Source organism: Meles meles, chromosome 8, assembly GCF_922984935.1.
Source record: "Meles meles chromosome 8, mMelMel3.1 paternal haplotype, whole genome shotgun sequence".
In the NCBI taxonomy this organism is placed as follows: domain Eukaryota; kingdom Metazoa; phylum Chordata; class Mammalia; order Carnivora; family Mustelidae; genus Meles; species Meles meles.
In genome coordinates, this window is record NC_060073.1 from 58,094,309 (window position 1) to 58,120,078 (window position 25,770).

Here is a 25,770-nt window from a genome sequence, read left to right on the forward strand (position 1 = left end):
CTCCTTTTTCTGCATCCTCACCAACATCTGTTACTTTCTGGGTTGTTACTTTTAGCCATTCTGACCATTGTGAGCTGGTATCTCATCATGGTTTTGATTTGTAATTCTCTGATGATAAGTGATGGTGAGCATCTTTTCATGGGTCTGTGAGTCATCTGAATGTCTTCTTTGAAAAAAATGTCTTCATGTCTTCTGCCCATTTCTTAACAGGATTATTTGTGTTTTGGGTGTTGAGTTTGATAGGTTCTTTATAGATTTTGGATACTAACCCTTTATTACTTATGTTATTTGCACATATCTTTTTCCATTCCAAAGTTGCCTTTAAATTTGATGAATGTTTCTTTAGTTGTGCAAAAGATTTTTATCTTGATGAAATCCCAATAGCTCATTTTTTCCTGTGCCTCCAGAGGCTTGACTAGTAAGAAGCTGCTGCAGCTGAGGTCAAATTCATTGCTGCCTGTGTTCTCCTCTAAGATTTAATGGTTTCCTGTCTCCCATTCAGATCTTTCACCCATTTTGGATTGATTTGTGTGTATGGGGCAAGAAAGTGCCATTCTTGTCATGTCGCTATCCAATTTTCCCAAAACCATTTTAGAAGAGACTCTTTTTTCCACTGGATATTTTTTCCTGCTTTGTTGAAGATTAGTTGACCATACAGTTATGGGTCCATTTCTGGGTTCTCTATTCTGTTCCATTGATCTATGTGTCTGTTTTTGTGCCAGTACCATACTGTCTTGATGACTACAGCTTTGTAATAGAGCTTGAAGTTCAGAATTATGATGCCTCCAGCTCTGCTTTTCTTTTTCAATGCATTGTCTTGATGATAAATGATCACATGTCCCTTTCAAGAAGACAAGTGTATATCTAGCTGTTCAGTAAGCTCCTTCTTCAAGGGAAGACAGCCTCCAGTTCAATGGGTTCCAGGTTTCAGAGTGGTCTCAAGATTGAATTCAGGAAACACAGCCTGACAGCAAAAATTCTTGACATCATTCCTGACCTGCTGAAAGTAGTCCAAACAGAACTTCTCCTGGTTTGCTAGGTTCTCCTCAGGAATATATTTCTCACAGTCATGATGTGGAGAATGTTTTTTAGGGACTCTAGAGCAGCGTTAAGGGCTCATTGATTAGGCATGATAAATCCACTCTAACATTCTATGTTCCCTGAGTCTTTGGAAACTTTCCTTTCTGGTTTTCATCAGGAAGATTCTGGTATATCAGTTCATTTACTGAAGACCATCTTTGAGTACAGGTATCAGTCAACTATTCAAACATTCTCAAATACAGTGGGTCCAGAATCTCTCTTTAAGGTCCTCATATTAGATGCAATTCAGCCTCATGTTATGTCATATTTCTTCCACTCAGATCCAGTACTCAGAATTTTGTATCACACATGTTCCTCAGGCTTTATCTGTATGAGCTGACAAAATCTTATAGCTCTTTGGTTAATGTATTTTATCTCTGGATCCTTCTAGCATTTGTATCCAATTTTAGATCTAGAATTGTACTTCCCCACATACTAGACACTAGCCATATCTGATTATTGAACGTCTGAAATGTGGCAAATTCAACTGAAGGAATGAATTTTTAATCTTTATTCATTTTAATTAAAGTTTAAAGTCTGAAGCCATATAAAATATTTTTCAGTTCAACATAATGCTTTGTTTTGCATTTTATTTTAGCTATTGAAAATTTAGTGTACAAAATAAGCTGTGTTTTGTGTTAAATACTGGATTAAGAAAACCTACTTTTATCATTTAAATGATAGCAAACATTTAATTGTTATGTATATTATTGATTTTATGTTTAAATACATTTGCATAATATTAAATTAGATTAAATATTCTATTGAATTAATTTTACTTATTTTTAGCTTCCATAACATGGTCAAGAGAAAATTTTAAAAATATAAGTGACCCACATTTTATTCCTATTAGACACCACTATTCTCAGAAACCATACAGAGTGGTGGAAATTTTTATGGCATAGATCACCAGTCCATTTTAAGCCAGTTACCTCAGGGGAAGATATTATATTTTCTCTGAATAGGGGGAGACTATGTACCTCATACAAGAAAAGAAGAGCTGCTTCAAATAGTAAAGGGGGGTTGGCAGAACTTAGGATTTGCTTCACTGAAGTCTACTCACATAATGCTATTCCAATTTTAGAGTTCTATTTCTTTCTAAAAAAATGACCTAGCAGAACATTAGGAAGGTTTTTTTGTTTTGTTTTGTTTTGTTTGTTTGTTTAATATAGTCATACTATGTTTCCTTGCCTGGGCCTTAGGCTAGATATTTAAAGCCCTGAGGTCATTGACTCATTATTTCCTTTATCCTCTTTCTCCAGCTTGTTTATCCCAGAAAGAGCAAATCTATACTTTTCTCATTCTTCCAAAAATATTTGGCAGAAATACTTGGACACTCAAAGCCTTGCCTTCTTTCAGCACTTGTTTGTAGAAAGTAAAAATATATGTTTGTCACCATATTCTACATACCACCAGTGTCCCCTTTGCCAATAGCAGCGTAGGCCCTATTTCCCTAAGCCTAATTAGGTGAGGAACTAATGCCAAATTTCATTCTTCAGAATTTGTTACCCGGTGGCTCAGTTGGTTGAGCGACTGCCTTCCGCTCAGGTCATGATCTCAGACTTCCAGGATCGAGTCCCGCATCGGGCTCCCAGCTCTTTGGGGAGTCTGCTTCTCCCTTTGATTTTCTCGTCTCTCATGCTCTCTCTCACTCATTCTCTCTCAAATAAATAAATAGAATTTAAAAAAAAACCCCACAAAGAATTTATTACCCGGGAAGCTCTTCTGGTATGTATTCTCATGTCAGTTAGGGTTCAGAACTACTATGAGTATTAAGGAATAAAGAATTTGTTATAGGAAATAGATACAATTGTGGGAGGATGTAGGGAAAAAGAAAGATCCAAAACCAATTTCCAGCCAGATTAGGCCTGCATGAATGAGTTGGTGTTTGCGGAAAACCGATACTCTCGGTTTCTGGGATGGGATCATAAAGGAAGTGAGTGCAGAAATTTAAGATGGTTTGTTATTCCTGGCTACTGCTTCTGTGTTTGCAGTAAAATATCTGGTGGTGCATTTGTGATCACTGTTGATAAACAGGTCAGTAGCTGTGGGGAGCTGTGTGTTGCTGAAGGACATGGGGAGAAATGAGAATCCTCTAGTATCAGTGTGTCTCTCTGTCTCTGCCTGCAAACAATATCGAACCACAGAAGACAGCGTCTGCTGTTTCACATTTCTTCCCACAGCATATGCATTTCTGATGTGACCAACTCTGAACTGGAAACTTACAAGGAAGAGAATTGTGGGAAACAGAGTGCTAGCAAGGTCACAGTGCAGTCACTCACCAAGGCACATTTTATCATCTGCATCTGACCAAGTGAGGAGCACAATTAATTCTCACTTAATACTTTAAGAAATTAAAAACACATTGTTTAATTAATTGATAGTAAATTAACCAAATAATAAATGAACTCAAAATTCCATCAGGGTATTTTTATGTACAAAAAATAGCAGCCTGTTATTTTATTTTTCTACAAATTAGTTTAAAGAACAAAGGGAGAGTGAGAAAAGTGTAGGAGAATAATTAGCTCTAAAAGCTATTAAAATATATTATAATTTTGTAGTGATGAAAAACCTTGTGATACTGGTTCAAGAACAGAAAAACCAACTATATAAATGAAGAGCAGACCCTTGTACAAATTGAAATTTAATATGAAGAAAGAATAGGTAAAAATCAGTTCTGAAGTAATGAGTTAAGTCATTTATTTATTAAACAGGTTAGAAATAGAAACAGAAAGGCATGTCATTTTCTTACATCTCACCTCAAAATAAATTGTAGTTAGATTGGAATTAAAAGTAAAACTTTACATACACACACCCCATTCACAACAGGTGTTGGGATATTGATATATAATAAATCCATGCAGAAGCCCTAAGTTTGAAAGTGATAAATTCATGTGTTACAGGTAATATAATCAGTATTTATTTAATTTAAAAATTTAATCTGCCATATGAAAATAAGGTATTAAAGATAAAGGGCTTATAAGAAAGTGTTACTTTGTCAAGTGTAATGAAAAATTCATGCTATGAGACTTAAGAAGCTAGGCAGAAACTTGGAGAGGAGGCAAGGAAATCAGTAAATAAACACCATAAAAATAAAGAAGTGCATGACCTATTCAATCAGGAACCTACTATCTGATGATCCTACTTTTTCTAAGTGTAGAACCTTCAGAAATTTTTCAAATATGAACAAAAATGATTCTTAAAGATGTCACGATATCGATTCTGAATTAAAAATAACTAAAATATATATATTCAAATATGAAAAGATAAAATGCATATTAAAGACTCTAGTATATTTAGAAAGGAACATTATATCCCCTATGTATCAACATAGATCTCTAAATTTAATAGTAAGTGAAACAACTCCCTGTGAAATGATTCACACTGCATTACCATTTACAGGAAATGAAAAATTTTAATCCCAAACCCCATAGAAATTATTGAATTTAAAAATATCAATTTAGACTCTAAGAGAGATGAAAAACATGTAGTGATCATTCCCATCTCTGAGGATAAGACAAAACGGGAACTGGGTGGGATAAGACTCACAAGTCGTTTCAAATTAAATGTCTCATGTATTTGATTAAGAATAGCATTCAAGATAAATAAGCCACAGTAATAATAGTTTTTAATTCCATGTTGTGATAACAAAGGTATTTGTTGTATGTTTCCTTGTTTTATTTTGTTGAACAGAGAGAAAAGTAAGATTTAAAAATAGGGGGGAGAAAAAAAAACGCATTGCAAACTAATGATGGGAAGGGTCAATTCTTGGAGTGTTCACTCTCACACAGAGTAAAATAATACGAACAGTTCTTCCTCCCAAGGAATTAGTCCTTGAACTTGAAATATTTGAAGATTATTCAAATCATAGAATCAACAATGGGCCAAGATCAAATGTTCTGAAATATAATACGGCAGCAATAAATTTAGGCAGAGAAAAATCTCTGAAAAGAACCCACATTTTCCTTGCTGTGTCAAAACTCTTGGTAAACAAATGTAAGAGTACCTACATTTTAGCAAAGAAACAGAGCACTCGCTCTCGAATCTGTTTGGTCCTTACACCGTAAATGATGGGGTTGAGTAAAGGTGGGATAACCAAATAGAGGTTGGCAACAAGAATGTGAATGTAGCGTGGCATGTTGTGTCCAAATCGGTGAGTGAGGAAGGAGAACACTGAGGGGATATAGAAAACACAGATGACCCCAACGTGAGAGCCACATGTGCTGAGTGCTTTTAGCCGAGCATCCTGTGATGGGAGGCGGAAGACAGCTCGCAGAATGTAGACATAGGAGATGCAAATAAGGACCAGGTTCAGCAAAAAGAGAGAGACCACGAAGAGCCCATAGATGACATTGATACGGATGTTTCCACAGGACAGTTTTGCGATGCCCATGTGCTCACAGTAGGAATGAGCTATTACATGAGCCTGACAGAAGGGCAGGCGGTAAATGAGAAACACCATGGGAAGTATAAATAGAATTGGACGAAACACAATGCATACACTGATACCCACCAAAACCCAAGATGTCAAGATGGTTCTATAGTGGAGTGGAGCACAGATGGCCACATAGCGGTCAAAGGCCATGGCCACTAGGACCTCGGCCTCCATGCCAGTGAAGGCATGGATCAAAAACATCTGGGTCACACAAGCCCCAAAGCTAATCTCATGAGCATCAAACCAGAAGATACCCAGAATGCGGGGCACAGAGGTTGTGGAAAGGGCCAAATCGATAGTTGAAAGGAGAGCCAGGAAGTAGAACATGGGCTCCTTCCGCAGGCTCTGCTCCATCTTGATGACCAGCAAAATTGTGGCATTGCCCAGTAAAGCCACAAGGTAAGCCGAGCAGAAAGGCAGGGAGATCCAGGCATGAGCCCCTTCCAGACCGGGGATTCCAGTGAGGAAGAATGTGGTTGGATGAAAAATACTCCTGTTGGGATAAAACATCCTTCCAAATAACAGAGAAGGAGATGTCATTCCTAGAAAGAGGGAAAAAAAGTTTGAAGGCGGTCATGAAAATGACTAGCTTAATGCTCCGATATATACTGAAAATGAAAGGGTTGCTATTTGAAAGGACTTGTTAATGTATCTTGTTATTATAAGCCAAAGAATACTCGTGTGAATGGGCCACTCTCAAAGAATTCAATCCTCTTTCTTTTAACCCACAAGGCTTATCAGCAAGCCAATGGCAAAATTATAAGACACAGAATGTGCTATTAAATATGGAACAATTTTGTCTGCTCTATAACCTTTTGTAAAGCTCCTGTCTGAAGAGAGATATGCAAAAACTCAAGGATGCACACATGGAAATGCAGATATAATCCAAGAGGCGAAAGACCAGCTAGAAGCAACGTGACAGGCAACAGATGTACAAGACACTTCTGTAATTAGGAAATGCAGAAATTATCTAATGATTCATTCATCAATTATTGACATAGAGAAAATGCCAAGATCCGGCCAAACATTCTGTCCAAGATAAGCAGAATATCAGAAGTACATTGCCACAATCAAAAGCACAGACTAGGTCATCCACCTCTATACTTGAAACATCCCAGAAAGAAAGATAACGATAAACCTTTTATTTATTTTTGTTCATGTCTCTGTGTTCCCAAGACCAACCCATTGCATAGCTATTGCATTCTAGAGTGTTAAGGAAATGGTGATTTCTAGCAGTATTTGAAAGCTTCTTCATTTACTCTCCATGCCATATCAGTTCCTCTGGGAAAACCTGCCAAGTTTACAACTGCTACAGAATGAGCATGTCCTGCGTTCACTCCTTCTTCCTGATGAACTAGGAATGTGGGTAAAAGACTGCCTAGAAGGCTATAGTAGGCAAGGACCTGAAGAAGGCATTTGAGCAGCATAAAACTGTCTGGAAAACAAAGTCTGTACAGAACTGCTCTCTGTAGTTTTTTAAAGGGCACAGAGAAGGTGGCTTTTTCAATGCCTTCAAAATGATGAAGCACCTAGTCACTCATAAGCTCAAATAATGAAATAAATGGACATTCTCTAGGTCTCCACCTTGAGACAGCGTGGTTCGAGATCAGAAATAGTAGCACAGACTTATCTGTTATATAGCTTCATATTTCTCTGGGAAGCATAACAAGGTAAAAAAATGTTATATGCATTATAAGATTAGATGTGTGTGTGTTTGAGGAGGGGAGATAGAAGAGCTGTATTTTGCAATGCCTCCCTTATTTGTGCTTTTTTTAAGAACGGAAACTCTAGGTAATAGCCACTGTCCAGTAGTGGGATGCTAGCCAGGAACCAGCCTTCTAACCCCCAAACACCTGCCTTGGGTTTCTCTCTGAAAATAAACTCTCAATAACATGGCACTGCTCACCTCAGGTTTCCACTGTGTTTTGGGGATCCATCTCATTCATTCCCTATAACCCATAGCAGAAAGAAAAATGATACTTTATCGACCAACTGTATAATCATAATGCCTTGGATCTTCTCAATATTTTCAAAGACACCCAATCTCCATTTAAAAGTTGAAAAGTTGCAAGGTTAAACTTAAAACAGTAAAAAAAATAAAAAATACAATGAAAAAAGTTTTCAGTTAAAATATATATATATATGGCAAGTTTCTTCCCCAATTAGATTCAGAAATTGGACCACATGATGCATGTCATATCATATCACAAGCCAGTAGCTCTTCTCAGCTACCTTTGACCATCTCCCTTTCTTTTGACTGCAGTACACACTGAAGTCAAAATAAAATTCATCTTTGATTTTGATGATCCATTCTTCCACAGGAATAGAGACCCAAGGAAAATCTCAAGTAGCACAGCTCTGTGTGCTTTAAAAAAAAAATACAGTCCAAGGAGAGTCATTTTATGCTGAGGCTTTAGCTGCTTATAAAATTAGAACTCAGTTTTCTAGTGTAAATTATGCCCTGGGACCAAATCCTCTGAGATTGTGGGCAAAACTCCTAGACTATGATTTAGAGAAACAAAGGCTTATGAAAAAGTGGCATGAATAGGAATTTATAGAGAGAAAACTACAAATGTGGGGCAAAAACACACAAATATTATCATTATTATATGATATAAAGATAGATACATCCTATCTCCCTCTAAGTAATATTTTGCAGCCTAATTCTATGGATTGTTGTTTCTTAGATCAAAGTGTACTTAACCCATATTCTAATTTCAAAAATAATATCCTGGTGTAGGAAATCCCATTTTCAACCTGAGTACTCGCTATCTCCCTGCACTGTTCTGACCACGTGCCCTAGGTTCACTGAATGCTTGACTATGAAATGACATCTGTGAGTTTTTGGTCCCACTATCCTTTGTCCATGATTGATATTCTCAATCTTCCTCCTTGACAGTTTATTATATCTATGTCACAGAAGCCACAGAGAGAAGTGGTGAATATATCCAATCTTAGAGTTGGGTTTCTCTCTGAAAATCTGATTCAGTTCAGATACTGGATTTCCCACTCATACGATTTGAAAGAGTTTGTACTGTTATGAGATATTAATTACTCTTTACACATAGGATAGAGTTCACCAGGGAACATATGTGAGCCTAAGATTTTCATTATAGAAAGTATTTGATTACTAAATTCAACTACAAATGCATACTCAAATTCTATTTTTCATCTTCAGTTACCTATAAAGACATTTTGAGATAAACAAAAACTAACAGACTTCTTTGCCAGACAATTGGCACAGTGAGTAAATGAATACTAACTGAAAAAATTACTCCACTCAGATTAGACCTATTGTCAAATAGGATATCTTAAAAAAATTGGTTTCCCAAGCTTTTAAAAAATGCTACGGTTTCTGCTGTCAAGATGGCAGTCTATGTAACTATTGTCATTTCCCCAGAAAGCTTCAGATATATTAAAACTGATGTTAAAACTAAGTGATAGATAAGTTAAAACTAAGTGATATATCTAAAGATAGGTGTGTGTGTGTGTATGGGGGTGTGTGTGTGTGTATATATATACACGCATATATATATGTGTCTTCAAAATCAATAGAAACAGTCATTAAAGGACAAGAGTGGGGGCGCCTGGCTGGCTCAGTAGGTTAAAGCCTCTGCCTTCGGCTCAGGTCATGATCCCGGAGTCCTGGGATCGAGCCCCACATGGGGCTCTCTGCTCAGCAGGGAGCCTGCTTCCTCCTCTCTCTCTGCCTGCCTCTCTGCCTGCTTGTGATCTCTGTCTGTCAAATAAATAAATAAAATCTTAAAAAAAAAAAAAAAAGGACAAGAGTGAGCAGTCTAGCATATACCTGCAAACACAAGGAGTAGTTAGATTTCAAACACACAGAAGGGATGTGAAGGTTTCTGTCTTGAGAAAAACCAGAGGCAAAAAGCATCAAAAGGCAAGTTCCTAAAGAATTAGGTGGAGTTTCGGGGCACCTGGGTGGCTCAGTGGTTAAAGCCTCTGCCTTTGGCTTGAGTCATGATCTCAAGGTCCTGGATTGAGCCCCACATCAGGCTCTCTGCTCAGTGGAGAGCCTGCTCTCCCCCCCACCCCGCCTACTTGTGATCTTTGACTATCAATAAATAAATAAAATCTTTAAAAAAAAAAAAAAGAATTAGGTGGAGTTCCACAGTAGTGTCTCTACCACACAAAACTCCTACCCTGGATGCTACAGTGTGTCATCTACACCCTCCTTTCAGATCTAAAGTTCTCAATCACCTAACTACTGAGATTGTGGCCCCCTTTGTTTCTATTGTCTAATGGACCTTCCTCAGCTGAGGTCAAATCCCCCTCCCAGAGAGCCCCCATAATGCCTGGTTGATGAAGGAGCATAAAGCTTACTGGATTTACCCCAATGAGGACAACAATGAAGGGCCACTCCAGTTTCATCACTCCTGTGTAAACTTCTGGCTGACACTTTTGTTCATATTTCATTACAAATCATTTTCTCCCTCTTTCTTCATTCACTTCTCCCTGGTGCTGATCTTGGGAGCAAAGCTGTTATTCGTTTTCTAATGCCGCTTGATAAATTACCAGGAATGTAGTGCCTTAAATCAATGTAAATTTATTATCTTACAGTTCAGTTTGTTAGAAAGCTGATGCATATCTCACTGAGCTAAAAACGAGTTTTCAGCAGGTCTGCATCTGTTTCTGGAGACACTAGAGGAGAACTTTTTTGTTTTTGTTTGTTTTTGTTTTTGTTTTTTACCTTTTCCAGCTTCTATAGGCTACCTACATTCCTTAACTCATGGCTCTCTTCTCCATTTTCAGAGCCAGGAATGAAGTTTTAAGTCCTACACATATGATATTGCTGCTACTTTGTTGCGAACGTGTAAACGCACCCGAATGTTCATAGCGATATTATCAACCATAGCCAAGTTATGGAAAGAGCCCAAATGCCCATCAGCTGATGAATGGATAAAGGAATTGTGGTACATATATGCAATGGAATATTACTAAGCCATCAAAAAGAATGGGATTTTTTTTTTTTTTTTGCCATTCGCAATGACCTGGATGAAGCTAGAGTGTAGAATGCTAAGTGAAATATGTCAGTCTGAAAAAGAAAAACATCATATGATTTCACTCATATGTGGAATTTAAGAAACATAACAGATGAACATAGCAGGGAAAAAAAGAAAGAGGTGAACCATAAAGCAGACTATTAACTATAGAAAACAAACTGAGGGTTGCTGGAGCAGAGTTGGAGGGGATGGGTTAAGTGGATGATGGGGGTTATGGAGGGCACTTATGATGAACACAGGTGATGTATGGAAGTGTTGAATCACTGATTCCCATTCCTAAAACTGATATCACACTGTGTGTCCACTAGAATTTACATAAAATCTTGTAAAATAATGTGTAAATAATTACACAATTCAGTCATCCCATCTTTCTCTGGCTCTGTTTTCTGTTTCTATTATCTTCCATTTTCGAGGACTTATGACTACATCGGCTCTGCTTCAATAGTCCAAGACACTCTCCCTATCATGATTAACCTTAATTCCCTGTGCAAATTTAGTTCTTCTTTGCCATGAAACTGAACATATTCACAAATTCTGAAGATTAGGATGAGGACCTCTTTAAAGGGACATGATTCTGCCTCCAGGCAAATCTCCATCTCAGAATGTGCTTTCTAAGAAATCCGACCTGAAAACATTGCTTAGCCAGGGTGTTTGAAAAGCCTACCAAGAAACTAAAATGGCAAAGAAAAACTCACAGTAAATAGTCACCAAATGTCCAAAGATTATTAACAAAATTTAAAAAGAACTAACAATATAATAAGAAACTGTATAAAATCGAACTAAAAGTAAACAGAGTTTTAAAATGCGTGTAGTTAGCAGCCTTAAAGAGAGGAGAGAGAGAGAGAATTGCAATCATGAAGAAAGGTATTTTTTTATTAAAAAGATCTCATATGTGGAGTATAAGAAACAGGGGAGAAGACCATAAGGGAAGGGAGGGAAAACTGAATGGGAAGTCATCAGAGAGGGAGACAAACCATGTGAGACTCTGAACTATGGGAAACTAATTGAAGGTTGCTAAAGGGAAGGTGGTTGGGGGGATGAAGTAACTGGGTGATGGGCATTAAGGAGGGCACAGGATGTGATGAGCTTGGGTGTTATATGCAACTGATGAATGGTTGAACACTGCATCTGAAACTAATGATGTGCTATGTGTTGGATAATTGAATTTGAATTTTAAGAAAAGGATCAAACAGAAAATTTAAGTGTTGAAATAATTACATTAAGGGACTAAAGAATAGGATGGAAACTGCTGAAAATAAAAATTGGGGGTTTTAAGAATAGACATATTTTTAGGACCTTAGTAAAATAAATAAATAAATAATGGAAGGAAAGAAAAGTTAAAATACATGGAATACATGGAATAAAGGTAAGGTGTCCCAACCTTATTTTTACATATTTACAAAAGAATATGGTGGTAAGTGGGGAAGGAACTATTTAAAGAAATAAAGTTTGAAACGTAATAGATAGAGAAATATCTAGAAGTAATAGATATATGGTATATATCATGTAAGAAAAGAAGGACTGATTGAATACTGAACATGCCTTTTTTAAAAAATTTATAAACCTAGACTCATAATGAAATTTCAGAACACTGAAATAAAGTTGATTCCAAGAAAAAGAGAAAAAATCTTTCAAAAGAGTAGAAAAATAACTGGCGTATTTTCCACTAACAACTTTAGTTGCAGGAAAACAAGTTGAACAATGAATTCAGAAAGGTTGTGGAATAGAACTTAGTTCCAAAATTCTATTAATTTTTAATTTATTTTTCAAATATGAGAGCAGATGAGGACATATTTAGCCATGAAAATGCAATTAATATTACCAATGAGGTGGGGTTGTGGCAGTGGGAAAAAGAGATATTCTCCACAAACGCTGTGAATCCCAGAGCAAGAAAATAATCATGAAGATTTATTGCAGAAAGGAATAATTAAAAATATATATGATCAAATAAAATGGCCATTTAAGAAGGTTTTTAAGCCTAGAAACACAGTTCCAGGTAATTCCAAAATGAAAGATATAGATGTACAAGAACAGGACAAAGCAAAAGAAGGCTAAAATTTTTGTTTTGTTCAGAGTAGGGTGGCTACAAATTACTATAACTAGAAAACTAATATTTGACTAATGCTAGAGAACAAAGTTAAATTAAGGAAGCAAGAAAGTTAGAAAAAAGGAAAGTATTGAAAAATATGAAATTTTTTTAAAAATTTATTTTATTTATTTTTTTGTGTTCCAAAATTCATTGTTTATGCACCTCACCCAGTGCCCCATGCAATACATGTGAAATTTTTAAGAAGTGATCAAAAACAATGATGAAGAAATCAGAAATATGTTCTTATTGACAATTCTGCTACTCAATAATTTTACTGAAAATTATAAAAACCTGCATAAACATCTTAAAATACACTAAGAAATAAATGCAAGGAAATGCAGTATGCTTTCTAATTAAAAAATAATAATGTGAATATCTATTAATTAAGAGATGACTGTATAGGTAAAACCAAATGTTAAAAAATAAAACATGAAATATTTTAAGCCATATAAATAAATAACAAATGACCTAATTAAAACACTGTGACTGGGGCACCTGGGTTAAGCCTCTGCCTTCGGCTCAGGTCCTGATCTCAGGGTCCTGGGATGGAGCCCCACATCAGGCTCTCTGCTCAGCAGGGAGCCTGCTTCCTGCACGCTCTCTCTCTCTCTGCTTGCCTCTCTGCCTACTTGTGATCTCTCTGTCTGTCAAATAAATAAATAAAAATCTCTTAAAAAAATTGCGATGGTTATAAAATTAAAAATTTCTGTACTATGTGTCAGATAAACAAATGATACATTTTGCCTCTGGAGAAATAGGACAAAATTTGTATTGGAGCAGAGTTGAAAATAATTTCCACCTTTATTCTGTGTATATTTTTATTGAGCAACATATTTGAGATGAGTTCAATGTTGAAGGTCATTAATTCATGAGTTGTAGGAACAAAGATCTGCATTATACATTTACTTTAGTTTTTTTCATAATCTGAAAAAGAAAAAAATTTTAATGTAAAGCAATATGACAAGTTTGATGATGCAAGAGGTCATTGCTTGATCTTTGGGAAATATTACTATTGAATTAACTGAAAGTCATCAGTAGGATCAAAAAATGGTGACTATTCATAGACTGGCTTGAGAACTTATACATTAAAGTCAGTGGAGGAACGAGAGATAGATCAGGGGTCTAGAATGAGAGCCCTTGCATTTGGGAAGGGAGTATTTCATGGTCAAATGCAGACTGAGAGAAAAAAAGTGAATAAAATGATAGGCAAAGGTCAACATGCATCACATAAATAGAGAAAATACTATACATGATTGAACTATAAAAACCAAACTTGTATTTATGGGCCTGACTAGAGGGAGACAGTCAGTGATGTGGTGCTGTTGATATGTAAGAAAGAGTTTTGAGGGGCACTTAGTTGGCTCAGTTGGTTAAGTGTCAACTCTTGATTTCACCAGAGGTCATGATCCCAGGTTCCTGAGATTGAGTCCTGTATCAGGCTCTGTGCACAGTGTGGGAAGTCTGTTTGAGATTCTCTCTCTCTCCCTCTGCCCTTCCTCCCCACTCTCTCTCTCTCAAATAACTAAATAAACCTAAAAAATAAAAAAAAGAAGTACTTTCAAAATTACATGTTTGTTTTGGCTATCATTCCACTGAATCTTACATGTTTGGCAGATCATTCCACTTCAAGCCACAGATTGGCAAAGATTTTTTTTTTGAATTTATGAAGTTTGCTCTTTTTAAAGAACATAACACAATTCGAGCTCCACAAGCCAGACATTTTGTGCTAGCTTGGTTCATGGATATATCCCTACCAATTAGAATTATCCAAGACATACAACAAACACAAAATGAATGTAAATGAAAGGAATAATAAAGTGAATGCATGAATGAATGACAAACCAATGAACCCGTGAAGTAGGATACAGGGTCAAATTTCCAGTGCCACATTTCTCTAATTACAGAATGCAAATAAATAAATAAATAACAGTATAATATGTTCTTTACCCAGAAAAAGAGAAACTTTCTCCTATAAAGGACTCTGCATGAAGACATGCAGACAGAGGCCATACAACTCCATCCAAGACACCCCATAAGCCTTTTAACTTGAGATCCAGTGACGTTTCCACAAGTCTTAGAATCCATTAGTCAGCAGCTAGGAATAAGTCAAATTGTATCTCAACCTGGAAGCAACATATTAGGACTAGGAGATGTTTGTTAAAGCAAGAACACACATGTTTTTCTAGATGCAACAAAATCCTTAGTAAAAGAACATGTCATGAGTCTTATTTTTTGATGAAGACACGGAGTACTCGCTCTCGAATCTGTTTGGTCCTTACACCATAAATGATGGGATTGAGTGAAGGTGGGATAACCAAATAGAGGTTGGCAACAAGAATGTGAATGTAGCGTGGTATGTTGTGCCCAAATCGGTGAGTGAGGAAGGAGAACACTGAGGGGATATAGAAAACACAGATGACCCCAACGTGAGAGCCACACGTGCTGAGCGCTTTTAGCCGAGCATCCTGTGATGGGAGGTGGAAGACAGCTCTCAGAATGTAGACATAGGAGATGCAAATAAGGACCAGATTCAAGACAAAGAAGGAAACCACGAAGAGCCCATAGATGGCATTGATACGGATGTTTCCACAGGACAGTTTTGCGATGCCCATGTGCTCACAGTAGGAATGAGCTATTACATGAGCCTGACAAAATGGCAGGCGGTAAATGAGATACACCATGGGAAGTGTAAGCACAACTGGACGAACCACAATACACATGCTGATGCCCACAAGCACCCGGGATGTCAAGATGGTCGTATAGTGGAGTGGAGCACAGATGGCCACATAGCGGTCAAAGGCCATGGCCAGCAAGATCTCAGCTTCCATGCCAGTAAAAGTATGGATCAAAAACATCTGGGACACACAAGCCCCAAAGTTAATCTCATGAGCATCAAACCAGAAGATACCCAGCATGCGGGGCACAGAGGTTGTGGAAAGGGCCAAATCGAAAGTTGAAAGGAGGGCCAGAAAGTAGAACATGGGCTCTTTCTGAAGGCTCTGCTCTGTCTTGATGACCAGCAGAATTGTGGCATTGCCCAGTAAAGCCACAAGGTAAACTGAGCAGAAAGGCAGGGAGATCCAAGCATGAGCTCCTTCCAGACCAGGGATTCCAACAAGGAAGAATGTGGTTGGGTGAAAAATACTCCTGTTCTGGGATGTCATGTTGTCACTGGTCAAAGGAGCTGAAATTCTCCTCTTCTAGGGAAAAATGAGAGAGAGCAAGATAAAGAGATCAGAAGAGAGATCAAAGTCTGAAGGGGATGTCATGTCACTTGCTGGCTCAGTGTTTCAGGATAGAGCTGATGTCAAGCCTAATACATAGTAAGTGTGCCAATGAAGGACATATATGAGATACCTCACAGCCATTTGATAAGGCAGGTTGAGGTCATATTCAAAGTTTCCCCCCTGCCTGCTGTTTGAGTTCTAATCCCAAATATGGAGGCTTGCCACAAGCTCAGTGAATATTTCTAGTAATTAGAGCTTATGATTCACTCTGAAGGAGAATAGATGTGATTCCACTCTGGGAAATATCACTTTGATGAGTGACATTGGCAAAACCAAGACTATAGATGAGGTCAAGTTAATATACTACAGAGGCAGTCAAAAATACCTTTAAGCAAAAAAAGACAGAAATAGAGAAAGGAAGAAAGAAAATACCTTTAAAAAATCATAATGAAAATAAATTCTAGATCCAGGAGTATAGGTACTCACACAATTAAAATCTGAATTCTTCTGACTGATCTGTAAAAACTCTGACCCTGGCCCAGCAGCCTCTCATTCACACCAAATCAGATAATAAGGGCGACCCCTTGGGATGCCTGGCCAGGAGTAGAAACAGGAACTGTTATGATTTACAGGCAGCACCGAGTATCAGGTGGGAAAGGGCAAAGAAGGGTTGTCTAATACCATGTCACACCTGTTCACTCTCACAGCGTATCCAGTACACCCAGAGCACCTGTTATCTTATCGGTGTTCATTTTACCACTGCTACGGAGCCAACACTTGGATACTTCCCTTACCAGTCCAAGACCCTGGGAAGAGAGGTGAGTTGGGTAAAAACCTCAAATGATTTTGGTACTAGAAAAGATATTTTTTGCAGCTTGCGTGGACAATCGTGTGTCAATAGAGAAGAATCTAGTTCTGCAATGATCTGAAGGGTATGGAGAAAGACACTTAAGGAATGCCTTCAAAATACTACAGAATGCATCAAACCGCTCAGAATGAGGTGAAGGAACTTGCCCTGGAATGTATGGGTCAGCAGTTGTAATCAAAAATAAAGCAGAGATAGGAGCACCTGGGTGGCTCAGTTAAGCGTCCAACTCTTGATTCAACTCAGGCCATGACCTCAGCGTGGAGAGACTGAGTCCTGCACTGGGCTCCACGCTCAGCATGGAGTCTGCTTGAGGTTCTCTCTCTCTCCCTCTGCCAGTGCTCCTCCCCCACGGACACATGCTCTCTCACTTTCAATAAATAAATAATTTTTTTAAACAGATATTCATTTTTGTCCTTGTAATAGCTTCACTTTATCATTTTTATATTTATTAAGTGTAGAAAACATATCAAGTTAAAAAAAATAAACTATCACTTCTGAGTTCAGTCCAATGAAGAAAGAACAGTGCTTCAAAGTGCACAGACTTGTCTTTGTCTGTTAAAAATGTAAACACCCTGGCCAAGTAAGAAACCATTGTCTAGAAGGGTGATGGCCAAGGCCACGTTGGAAAGTCCCTGTTGTTTAACACAGAACAACACTAGGAGCCCACTCATGACAGCAGCTCTCCACTGGCTTCATCCCTTCCTACTGACATGGAAATTGATTTCACCCAATGCAAACTGACAGGATGATATTAAGGGCATTGCGTCTTCCAGGGACTTTTAAACATAATATCATCCCATTTAAAGATAATCTCATCCCCATTTAAAGATACAATTTTGGTTTTTTTCCTGCCTGGTGCAATTGGCCACTTGGTCCAGCTTTCAGGCTGCTCTGCCCACGGATCTCTGCATTTCCTGCCACACCTGTTCACCAGACACCAGCCGCTAAGTCACATTTTCCTTCCATAGGAATCGAGGCCTCCACACAGCATCAAGCAGGGCAGCGCTTATACCTCTCTCTGAGGACTTCATGGGGAGTGCCTTTATGTTAGGCTCCTAGCACCTAAGGGATATTTCTAAGAAAACATCCCATTTTAATCCCAGCTTTATGTGAAGCTCTGGGATTGAGTCCTTGGAGATTGCGCATAGACCTCCAGATTCTATTCCCCAGACCAAAAATCCCAAGGAACATAAAAGCAAACTGAAGGATATGGAAGGAAAAGTTGAAAAGTAGGGATAAAGCACATGGTTTTTGTCATCTGTACTTGACACATGTGAAAACAGACTGTCTCTCCGTGTGAATGCGGCACTGTGGTCCAATTCGAGGGCTTACTGACCTACATAGAGAAGAAATTGGCCTATTTTTTTATTTGCCCATTTTTTTCATTTATTTCTTTAATAGAACTAGGTAATTTAAATTCGAATATTGGAACTAGTATAGAAGTCTTTTTTTTTTTTCATTTTACTATTTTCACTAAGTTTTTTCCAACCACCTCTCATAAAGCTGCTTTGAGTTTCCCTAAGTAGCACTAAGGACAGAGATCCATGATCATTTTTCCACACTATTTTCTGAGCATGAATTCCCTATCACTACCACAATTTCACCTGCACAAATTTCAAAAGTCCTATTGATAAGTGCCTAAGTTTCAATCCCGGTACCAGAGTGTTGGTTCAAGTTCTGGCTCTGCCACATTAACTGCGTGATTTTGGGTGACTTATGTGTCATTTCTGTGCCTCAGTTTCCTTAACTATAAAATGGAATCAAAATATTGTCTTTCTCATTGGGTACATTTGAGATACAAAATAAATGTCTCTGAGGCATTTAGAACAGTGTCCTATACATAGTAAGTGGTCAATCATAACCTCATAACCGTTTCTTATGATTATAATTAAAGACCAGTTCACAGGAACAGCTGCATTGATATTACTCAGGCAGAGAAAGTTTAGGAATCACCAATTACTACCAACTCTGTAGCCATTTTTCTTCTAAAATCTGCAATAACATTAAATATTTTCTTTTCAGGGGCACCTGGGTGGCTCAGTTAAGCATCTGCCTTAGGTTGGGGTCCTGATCCCAGGGTCCTGGGATCAAGCAATTAGGCTCCCTGCTGAGCTGAAAGGCTTCTTCTCCCTCATTCTCTGCCCCTCCCCTCAATGTGCTCCTGATCTCTCTCTCTCAAATTAATAAAATCTTTAAAAAATATATTTTATTTTCAAATATTAGAGTCAATTGTGCATGTATCATGTAGATTTTATTAGAATGTGATCTTTTGGATTGAGGAAATTATATCCCTTTATCACCCAACTGAAGTTTCTGGGAACCTTCCTAAAATAGCATTTAGACTTATGAAATAAAACACGACTACAAAGCATGAGAAGTAATATCTTTCTTTCATTTGACCATGCCAATCTTCTCCATCATTCTCTACAAACATTCAAGCTATTTCCTGAAAATTTACAGCTTTTGTTTGCCTGCACATATACAACGAAATATTCTCTTGGATCCAATAAGGTCTTTACACATAAAATCAATTTTAAGACATTTGCTTTATGGTACATTTTCTTCCTTCTTGAGTGTGAGGTAGGACACATCAAATCTTGAGAGATGCTAAGAGATATCTTGGATCCATAAAGGCAGCTAATTTTAGGATCAAGATGAGACACAGAATCTCAACAGCAAATTTTAAAACAAACTTGGTCCCCACTGACACAGTTTATTTCTTCAAATAACTGTTATATAAAACCAGACCAGTATCTTTATTGTTGTAAAAAACAATAAATTCTTTTTAATGACTAAGACAGTTGAGATTATCTTTTCAGAAACTTAAAATGTAAAATATCTGAATAGATACAGATTTAATTATCATTTTTTTTTTCCTGAAAGATCCCTGGGAGGGATCCCAGTGGCCTCAATTCTGTAGCTCCAGTCTGAATTGGTTGTTTTACATGTGCCCAGAGCTTCCACATAAATGCCTATCCTACTCTCCTGTTTGGGAGCCCCCTTTTTTTTTTTTTCATTTTTATATCCCCTTTTTCTGGAACACATCTTTATATTAAATTTCAAAGAGAGAACGAAGGGGAGATAGAGTTTCAGCATCTCTGTATGCCTGAAATATTACTTTGCCCTCAACTATGATTGATATTGTGGGTTTAGTCATTACTGGTTAAACTGTGTCCCTCCCTGCCATAAATTTATGTGTTGAAGTCCTAATACCCAGTACTTTAGAATGTGACCTTACTCAGGAATAGGGTCATTATAGACCCAGTAATTTAAGCCAAAATTAGGTCATACTAGAGTAGGGAGGGTCCCTAATTCAATATGACTGGCATTCTTATTAAGACAAAAAAGCTTGGGTATCTGGGTGGCTCAGTCCTTAAGTGTCTGTCTTCAGCTCTGGTCATGATCCCAGGGTTCTGGGATGGAGCCTCACATCCGGCTCCGTGCTCATTGGGAGGCTTGGGTCTCCTTCTCCCACTCCCCCTGCTTATGTTCCTTCTCTCGTTGCATATCTTTCTGTTAAATAAATAAATAAAAATATTAAAAAAAAAAAAAAAAGACAAAAAAGCTCTGTGAGAAAACACATGGACATCAGGAAGGCACTCCGTAATCTAGGCCTGAGGCCTGGAACAGACACTTTCTCACAGTTCTGAGGAGGAAGCAGCACTGCCAATCTCTCCCTCTCAGACTTCCAGCCTCTGGGACCGGGAGACAAGAAATGTCTGTCTTAAGCCACCCAGCCTGTGGCACTTTGTTGCCACAACCCTAGTGAACTAATACAGTTATATTGGTTGAGGATGACTTTATACTCATGATTGCATTTATCCTCTATCCTCATATGGAAATCAAGGATTCTGATACCACTATAATTCCTATTTCTTACAGGTAACCTCTTTTGATTTTTCTTTCTTCTTTGAAATATATTAGTATCATCTTCTTAAATTTCTGAAGATTCATCCTCATTTATTAAGTGAATTGGGCCTTTCTAATGTACGGATCTGTGACATTAAAAGTTGGAAATTAGGGCTGCCTGGGTGGCTCAGTTCTTAAGCGTCAGCCTTCGGCTCAGATCATGATCCCAGAATTCTGGGATCTAGCCCCGCATCAGGCTCCCTGCTCTGCAGGCAGCCTGCTTCTCCCTCTCCCACCACCTCTACTGTGTTCCCTCTCTCTTTGTCTCTCTCTCTGGAAATAAATAAACAAATATTTTTTTAAAAAATAAAAATTTAAAAAGTTGGAAATTATTTTTGATTTAAAATCTCCCTTTTTTTCTTTTTCTTTATAACTATTCTTTGTTGACAAATGGTTTTCTAGATTGATCTTTTATGTATATTTTTCTTCTTTTCATATTTTAGTCATGATTTCCCTCTTTCCTAATATTATGAGATATTTTGTTAAATTTTTTTTCCTATACTTGTACTGATTTTTATAAAAATATGTGTGGCTATTTAAGAAGCACTCTAGGATTTAAAAACCTCTTGTCCTATCTGAGCCCTGAGTTCTGAATCAAATGGAGGGATTTTTTTTTAAATGTCAGACAAATGAAGACAAAGAGCTTCAACTTTATTATTGACAAGCTGTCAGTTGAGAATCTTGTTCAGATGTGTTCTACAGTGAAATTCCTGACACAGATCCATTGAATTAGGTGGGCCTACTACCCCCATCATGGTCTGAGAACAGGCCTTTATAAGACTAGAACATGCCATCTATTCCTATAAAATATACCAGGAGGCATAATGTATGCTCTTTCCAGGCTGTTGGTTTCCAAAAGAAAAGACACAAAATAAATTGCACTCATTGTTTCGTACTTCTCTAAATATATATTTTACCTTTATTCCTGTGTGTCATAAAGTTACATGTAAACGGCTTTAACCCCTTCAAGGCTTTTCTTCAGGCTTTGTTAAGAAAGACCAAATATGGCTTTTGGTCTATGGTAACCTGTATGGTAACTGGGTGAGATAATGGGGTCATTACTAAGGGTAACACCCTTCCAAGTATACAGCCAAATATTCTGTTTATTACAAGGTTTCTCCACACTGCCTGTAAACATAGGAACTCCTTTCAGTCATATATAAGACCTGAGATATGACTGGTCTCAGGTCTTAGCTCTCTCTGCTCCTTTCTGGTGGTTCTTTCCTTGACCTTCACAGACATACACTGACCAGTACACAACTGAAGGCTTCTGAGGAATGTCCTGAGGTCATGTGTTTGTCTCTGCACACGTCTCCTTGTCTGGTGTTCTACCTTATTATTCAGGGAGAACATCAGACTCTGTTTTGGTTCTTTGACCCTCTCTGTGACTTGATAAATTTCCAGTAAGTAAGAAAGATCAGGTCAGTCTTTGGGCTCATGTTATCTTTCCCTTCTCTTAGAGATCATTTCCTTTGCTTCCCTTTTATCCAATTTTTAGAACTGTTATTTTATAAACTTTCTGACTGTTATTTAGTTGTTGAAGGTGAGGGAATAAATCTGATCCCTGCTACTCCATCACGGCAATCAACAGAAAAGAATTGTCTGTCTCGTATTTAATGTTTGATTGCTTAATTGTTTTTGCCCAAGTTATAACCTGATTGTATGGGTGAAGCTCTCCAAAACCATTTACATTCCAGATTTAGTGACATCCTCTTGATCTCAGTGCGGTGAATGCACTCCTGCTTCATTTGTCTCACTTACTATATATTGACTTTGGGTGAGCAATCATGACCTCAGTGCTTATCTCAACACCGCAGGTGATTATGATTTCTAATAGCTATACAAGAGAGTAAATGAAGAGGATGTGCAGTTAAGTGGAAAAGGAAAAGGTAAAGAAGTCAGTTATAGAGATGATATTTGACAGAGAAAAGACAGGATTTGGCAAGGTCTTCAAATTTCAGGACCACTACAGGACAAGCCTACTTTCTTGAAACAAATCTTTCCACAACATTCTGGCACTGGGCTCTTGTGTGTGCATCACAGACTGCCAAAGATAATCTTATTTGGGTCTTTGAATTATTAAGAGATCTCAACTGCATTACTGTTTTTGAAAACAATACAATAAGTCATTAAAAAGATTACTTTGTTATATTAAAATCCTCATAATGATTATTCACATGATGTTCACATAATGCAGAGCCATCATCAGAGCAATGATAAAATTTCAAATTTACAAACAAGAAACCTAGAAATGAAAGAGATTTAGGGAATTCTCTAAAACCACCTATCTAGAAGGTTGCACCATTAAGAATCTGATGGAGAAAATTTCCTCCAGACCAATGCCATTGGTTTTCTAGACTCAGGCTTTGCCTAAACATGTGGAAAATTGAAGACCAACCTGCTTGGTCCTGACACTATAGATGATGGGATTAAGTACTGGTGGAAGAAGCAGGTAAATGTCCACCATGAGAATGTGGACTATGGAAGGCAGGTGTTTCCCAAAGCGATGGACCATGCATACACCTATTAGAGGTACAAAGAAGATAAGCACCACACATACATGGGAAAAACAAGTGTTGAGTGACTTTAGTCGCTCTTCACGAGACGCAATGCCCAGTACAGCATGGAGAATTAGGATGTAGGAGAGGAGGATGAGGACTGAGTCTGTGCCCAGTGTGATAATGACCACACAGAACCCATAGATGTTATTGACACTGGCATCAGAGCAGGATAATTTCAAAATATCCTGATGCAGGCAAAAGGGGTGGCTGAAGACATTAGCGTGGCAATAATGATAGCACCTTAATAATATGGGGGTGGGCATCATGACTCCTGCACTTTGTAGCAAGCAGCCCAAGCCAGTCTTACCAATCACATCATTGGTGAGGATGCTTGAGTAGTGCAGTGGACGACATATAGCCATGAATCGGTCAAAGGCCATGGCCAGCAGCACTGAAGATTCCAGGAATGTGAAGGTGTGGATGAAGAAGAGCTGAGTGAAACAGGCTCCTACTTTGATTTCCTGGGCTTCCCACCATAACACGGCCAATATCGTGGGGAGTGTAGACATGGACATGCCCAGGTCAGTTATTGCCAAGATGGACAGCAGATAATACATGGGCTGGTGGAGTGAAGACTCATTCCAGATAACAGAGAGGATGGTGATGTTGCCTAGAAAGGTATACAAGACAAAATGGAATGGGAGCCAAGCATGAACAGACTCGAGCCCATGGAAACCCCCTAAGAGAAAGGTGGGTTCCATAATACCACTGTTATTCCAGACCACCATGGTGGCACTTCAGAAGCCCTTTGGGTGTGACAGATGCTGAGAAAGTCACAGGCTATTCAGAATGGTGAGCAAATTCTACTATATTCATGTAAAATCAATCATTAGTATTCAAATGATTTATAAAAATACAAGTAGGCCTTTATTTGTGGATTTGTGGAGAGGCTAATCTCCAAAGGGCCTTGTCTTTAAATTAATAATAATAATAATAATTTTTTTAATGAAGAGAAAAGTAAAATAAAAACTAACACACAAAAATAAAAAATAAAAAAAATAAAAAAAAAATACAAGTAGGAAGACAGACATCCCAAGCAGCTGAATCATCAGGTCAGGAACAGCTTATAAAATATGCAGTCTGGTCGCAACTGTATACAGGGACCCGTGATCTTTGCTAGGATGCTATCAGGTATACGTCACAGCCTTGAAAAATTTAATGTGCATGCAAAATAGATAAATGTAAGCCTCTAGCTAAATTGTGTACATTAATACAACAAAATTTAAGTGAAAATAAGGATGCTGCATTGATCTTATTCAAATTGGCCTGTAGATCAATTCTCAATCTTATTTTCATTCTTCAGGGGTAGCCTTATATCCTTAATCTCATTGCTAACTATACATAACATTTTGTTTTATTTACCGTTCTTTACTTCATACTGTTTTGCAGTTTAAAAATAGTTGTTCATGCATATGAACACATCTCAGTTAAATCAAATGATTTAATTAATTAGTTCTTTTATTTACATATCAAATGAATTCCAATTTCAAATTCTTTTATTTATTTTTCCAGGAACCTGAATAGTCCTGCATATGTGGTTCCAAAGCACACAACAATAGACCTTCTTATGTACTTGGCTTTTATTTAATATTAATAATTGTTTGATTAAATTTTAAGTCAGAACTTTTGTCTTTCAACTTTATCTTTCTCAATAGTGAGTAATGATATTTTGTTACCCTTTTCTGTTTATGATCCAACTGACTTAGACAAATATATACCAGTCCCCAAGTGAATTTTTTATTACTCTTAGATAAATTTGAATTGGTGTATACAAAATATAAATTATTTGATATTCCAAGACTTTACCCAGTCAAAATAGATAATCAGAGAGGATATGCTGCTTTATGTTCATTATTTTGACTTCTGTATTATCTACCAATGTATGTTTATTTGTCTATGTAGTTGTTGATCTCACTGTATAAATATTATTATATTCTTTTTTCATTTTATATAATGTGGTATCTCTATATTTTTACTAATTTTCTAGGCCACTATTTTCACACCTACCATTATATGAATATCTTCATGTAAATCAATTTTTTTAAAGATTTTATTTACTTATTTGACAGAGATCACAAGTAGGCGGATAGGCAGGCAGGGCATGGGGGAAGCAGGCTCCCTGCTGAGCAGAGAGCCTAGTACAGGGCTCCATCCCAGGACCCTGATATCATGAACTGAGCTGAAGGCAGAGGCTTAACCCACTGAGCCACCCAGGCGCCTCCATGTAAATCAATTTTTTATATCTTAAGGTTTTCCTCAGAATGGATTTTCAAAAAGGGGTATACTGAATCAAAATATATAACAATATATACAGATATATAATACATACTGATATACATTGCCCTACACAAATTTTAAAATAATATTTAAATTAAACTATCATTTCCTGAATAATATGACACTGGTCCTTCTGTCAAGTATGTATGTGTGTGTGTGTGTGTGTGTGTGTGTGTGTGTGTGTATAAAATCTTATTTAGTTACCATATAAAAACAGAGTAACTAAAACACAGAGGTGTCTCGTAATTTGTCCAAGGTTATACAGCCAGTAAGCAGAATAGCCAGAAATTCATGAGTCTT

The 25,770-nt window shown here is 37.5% G+C and overlaps 3 protein-coding genes across 3 annotated transcripts; all 3 read right to left on the bottom strand.

The window, feature by feature from the left end:
• Positions 1-30: 30 nt before the first annotated feature.
• LOC123949173 (olfactory receptor 52J3-like) lies at positions 31-6,025 on the bottom strand. The gene is made up of 2 exons (XM_046016527.1): positions 5,112-6,025; positions 31-37 (listed from the first exon to the last, which is right to left on the bottom strand). The coding sequence occupies exons 1-2, from the start codon at positions 6,023-6,025 to the stop codon at positions 31-33; spliced, it is 921 nt and encodes a 306-aa protein (XP_045872483.1).
• An 8,828-nt stretch (positions 6,026-14,853) lies between these two features.
• Positions 14,854-15,792, bottom strand: LOC123949171 (olfactory receptor 52J3). Its single transcript, XM_046016525.1, has one exon. The coding sequence runs from the start codon at positions 15,790-15,792 to the stop codon at positions 14,854-14,856; it is 939 nt and encodes a 312-aa protein (XP_045872481.1).
• A 7,199-nt stretch (positions 15,793-22,991) lies between these two features.
• Positions 22,992-23,921, bottom strand: LOC123948756 (olfactory receptor 51L1-like). The gene has a single exon (XM_046015915.1). It carries the CDS (start codon positions 23,919-23,921, stop codon positions 22,992-22,994), a length of 930 nt encoding a protein of 309 aa, XP_045871871.1.
• Positions 23,922-25,770: the final 1,849 nt, after the last annotated feature.

Excerpts from the sequence above, each read along its gene's own strand:
- LOC123949171 (XM_046016525.1), bottom strand. The coding sequence starts at position 15,792 with ATGACATCCCAGAACAGGAGTATTTTTCACCCAACCACATTCTTCCTT.
- LOC123948756 (XM_046015915.1), bottom strand. The coding sequence starts at position 23,921 with ATGGTGGTCTGGAATAACAGTGGTATTATGGAACCCACCTTTCTCTTA.
- LOC123949173 (XM_046016527.1), bottom strand. The coding sequence starts at position 6,025 with ATGTTTTATCCCAACAGGAGTATTTTTCATCCAACCACATTCTTCCTC.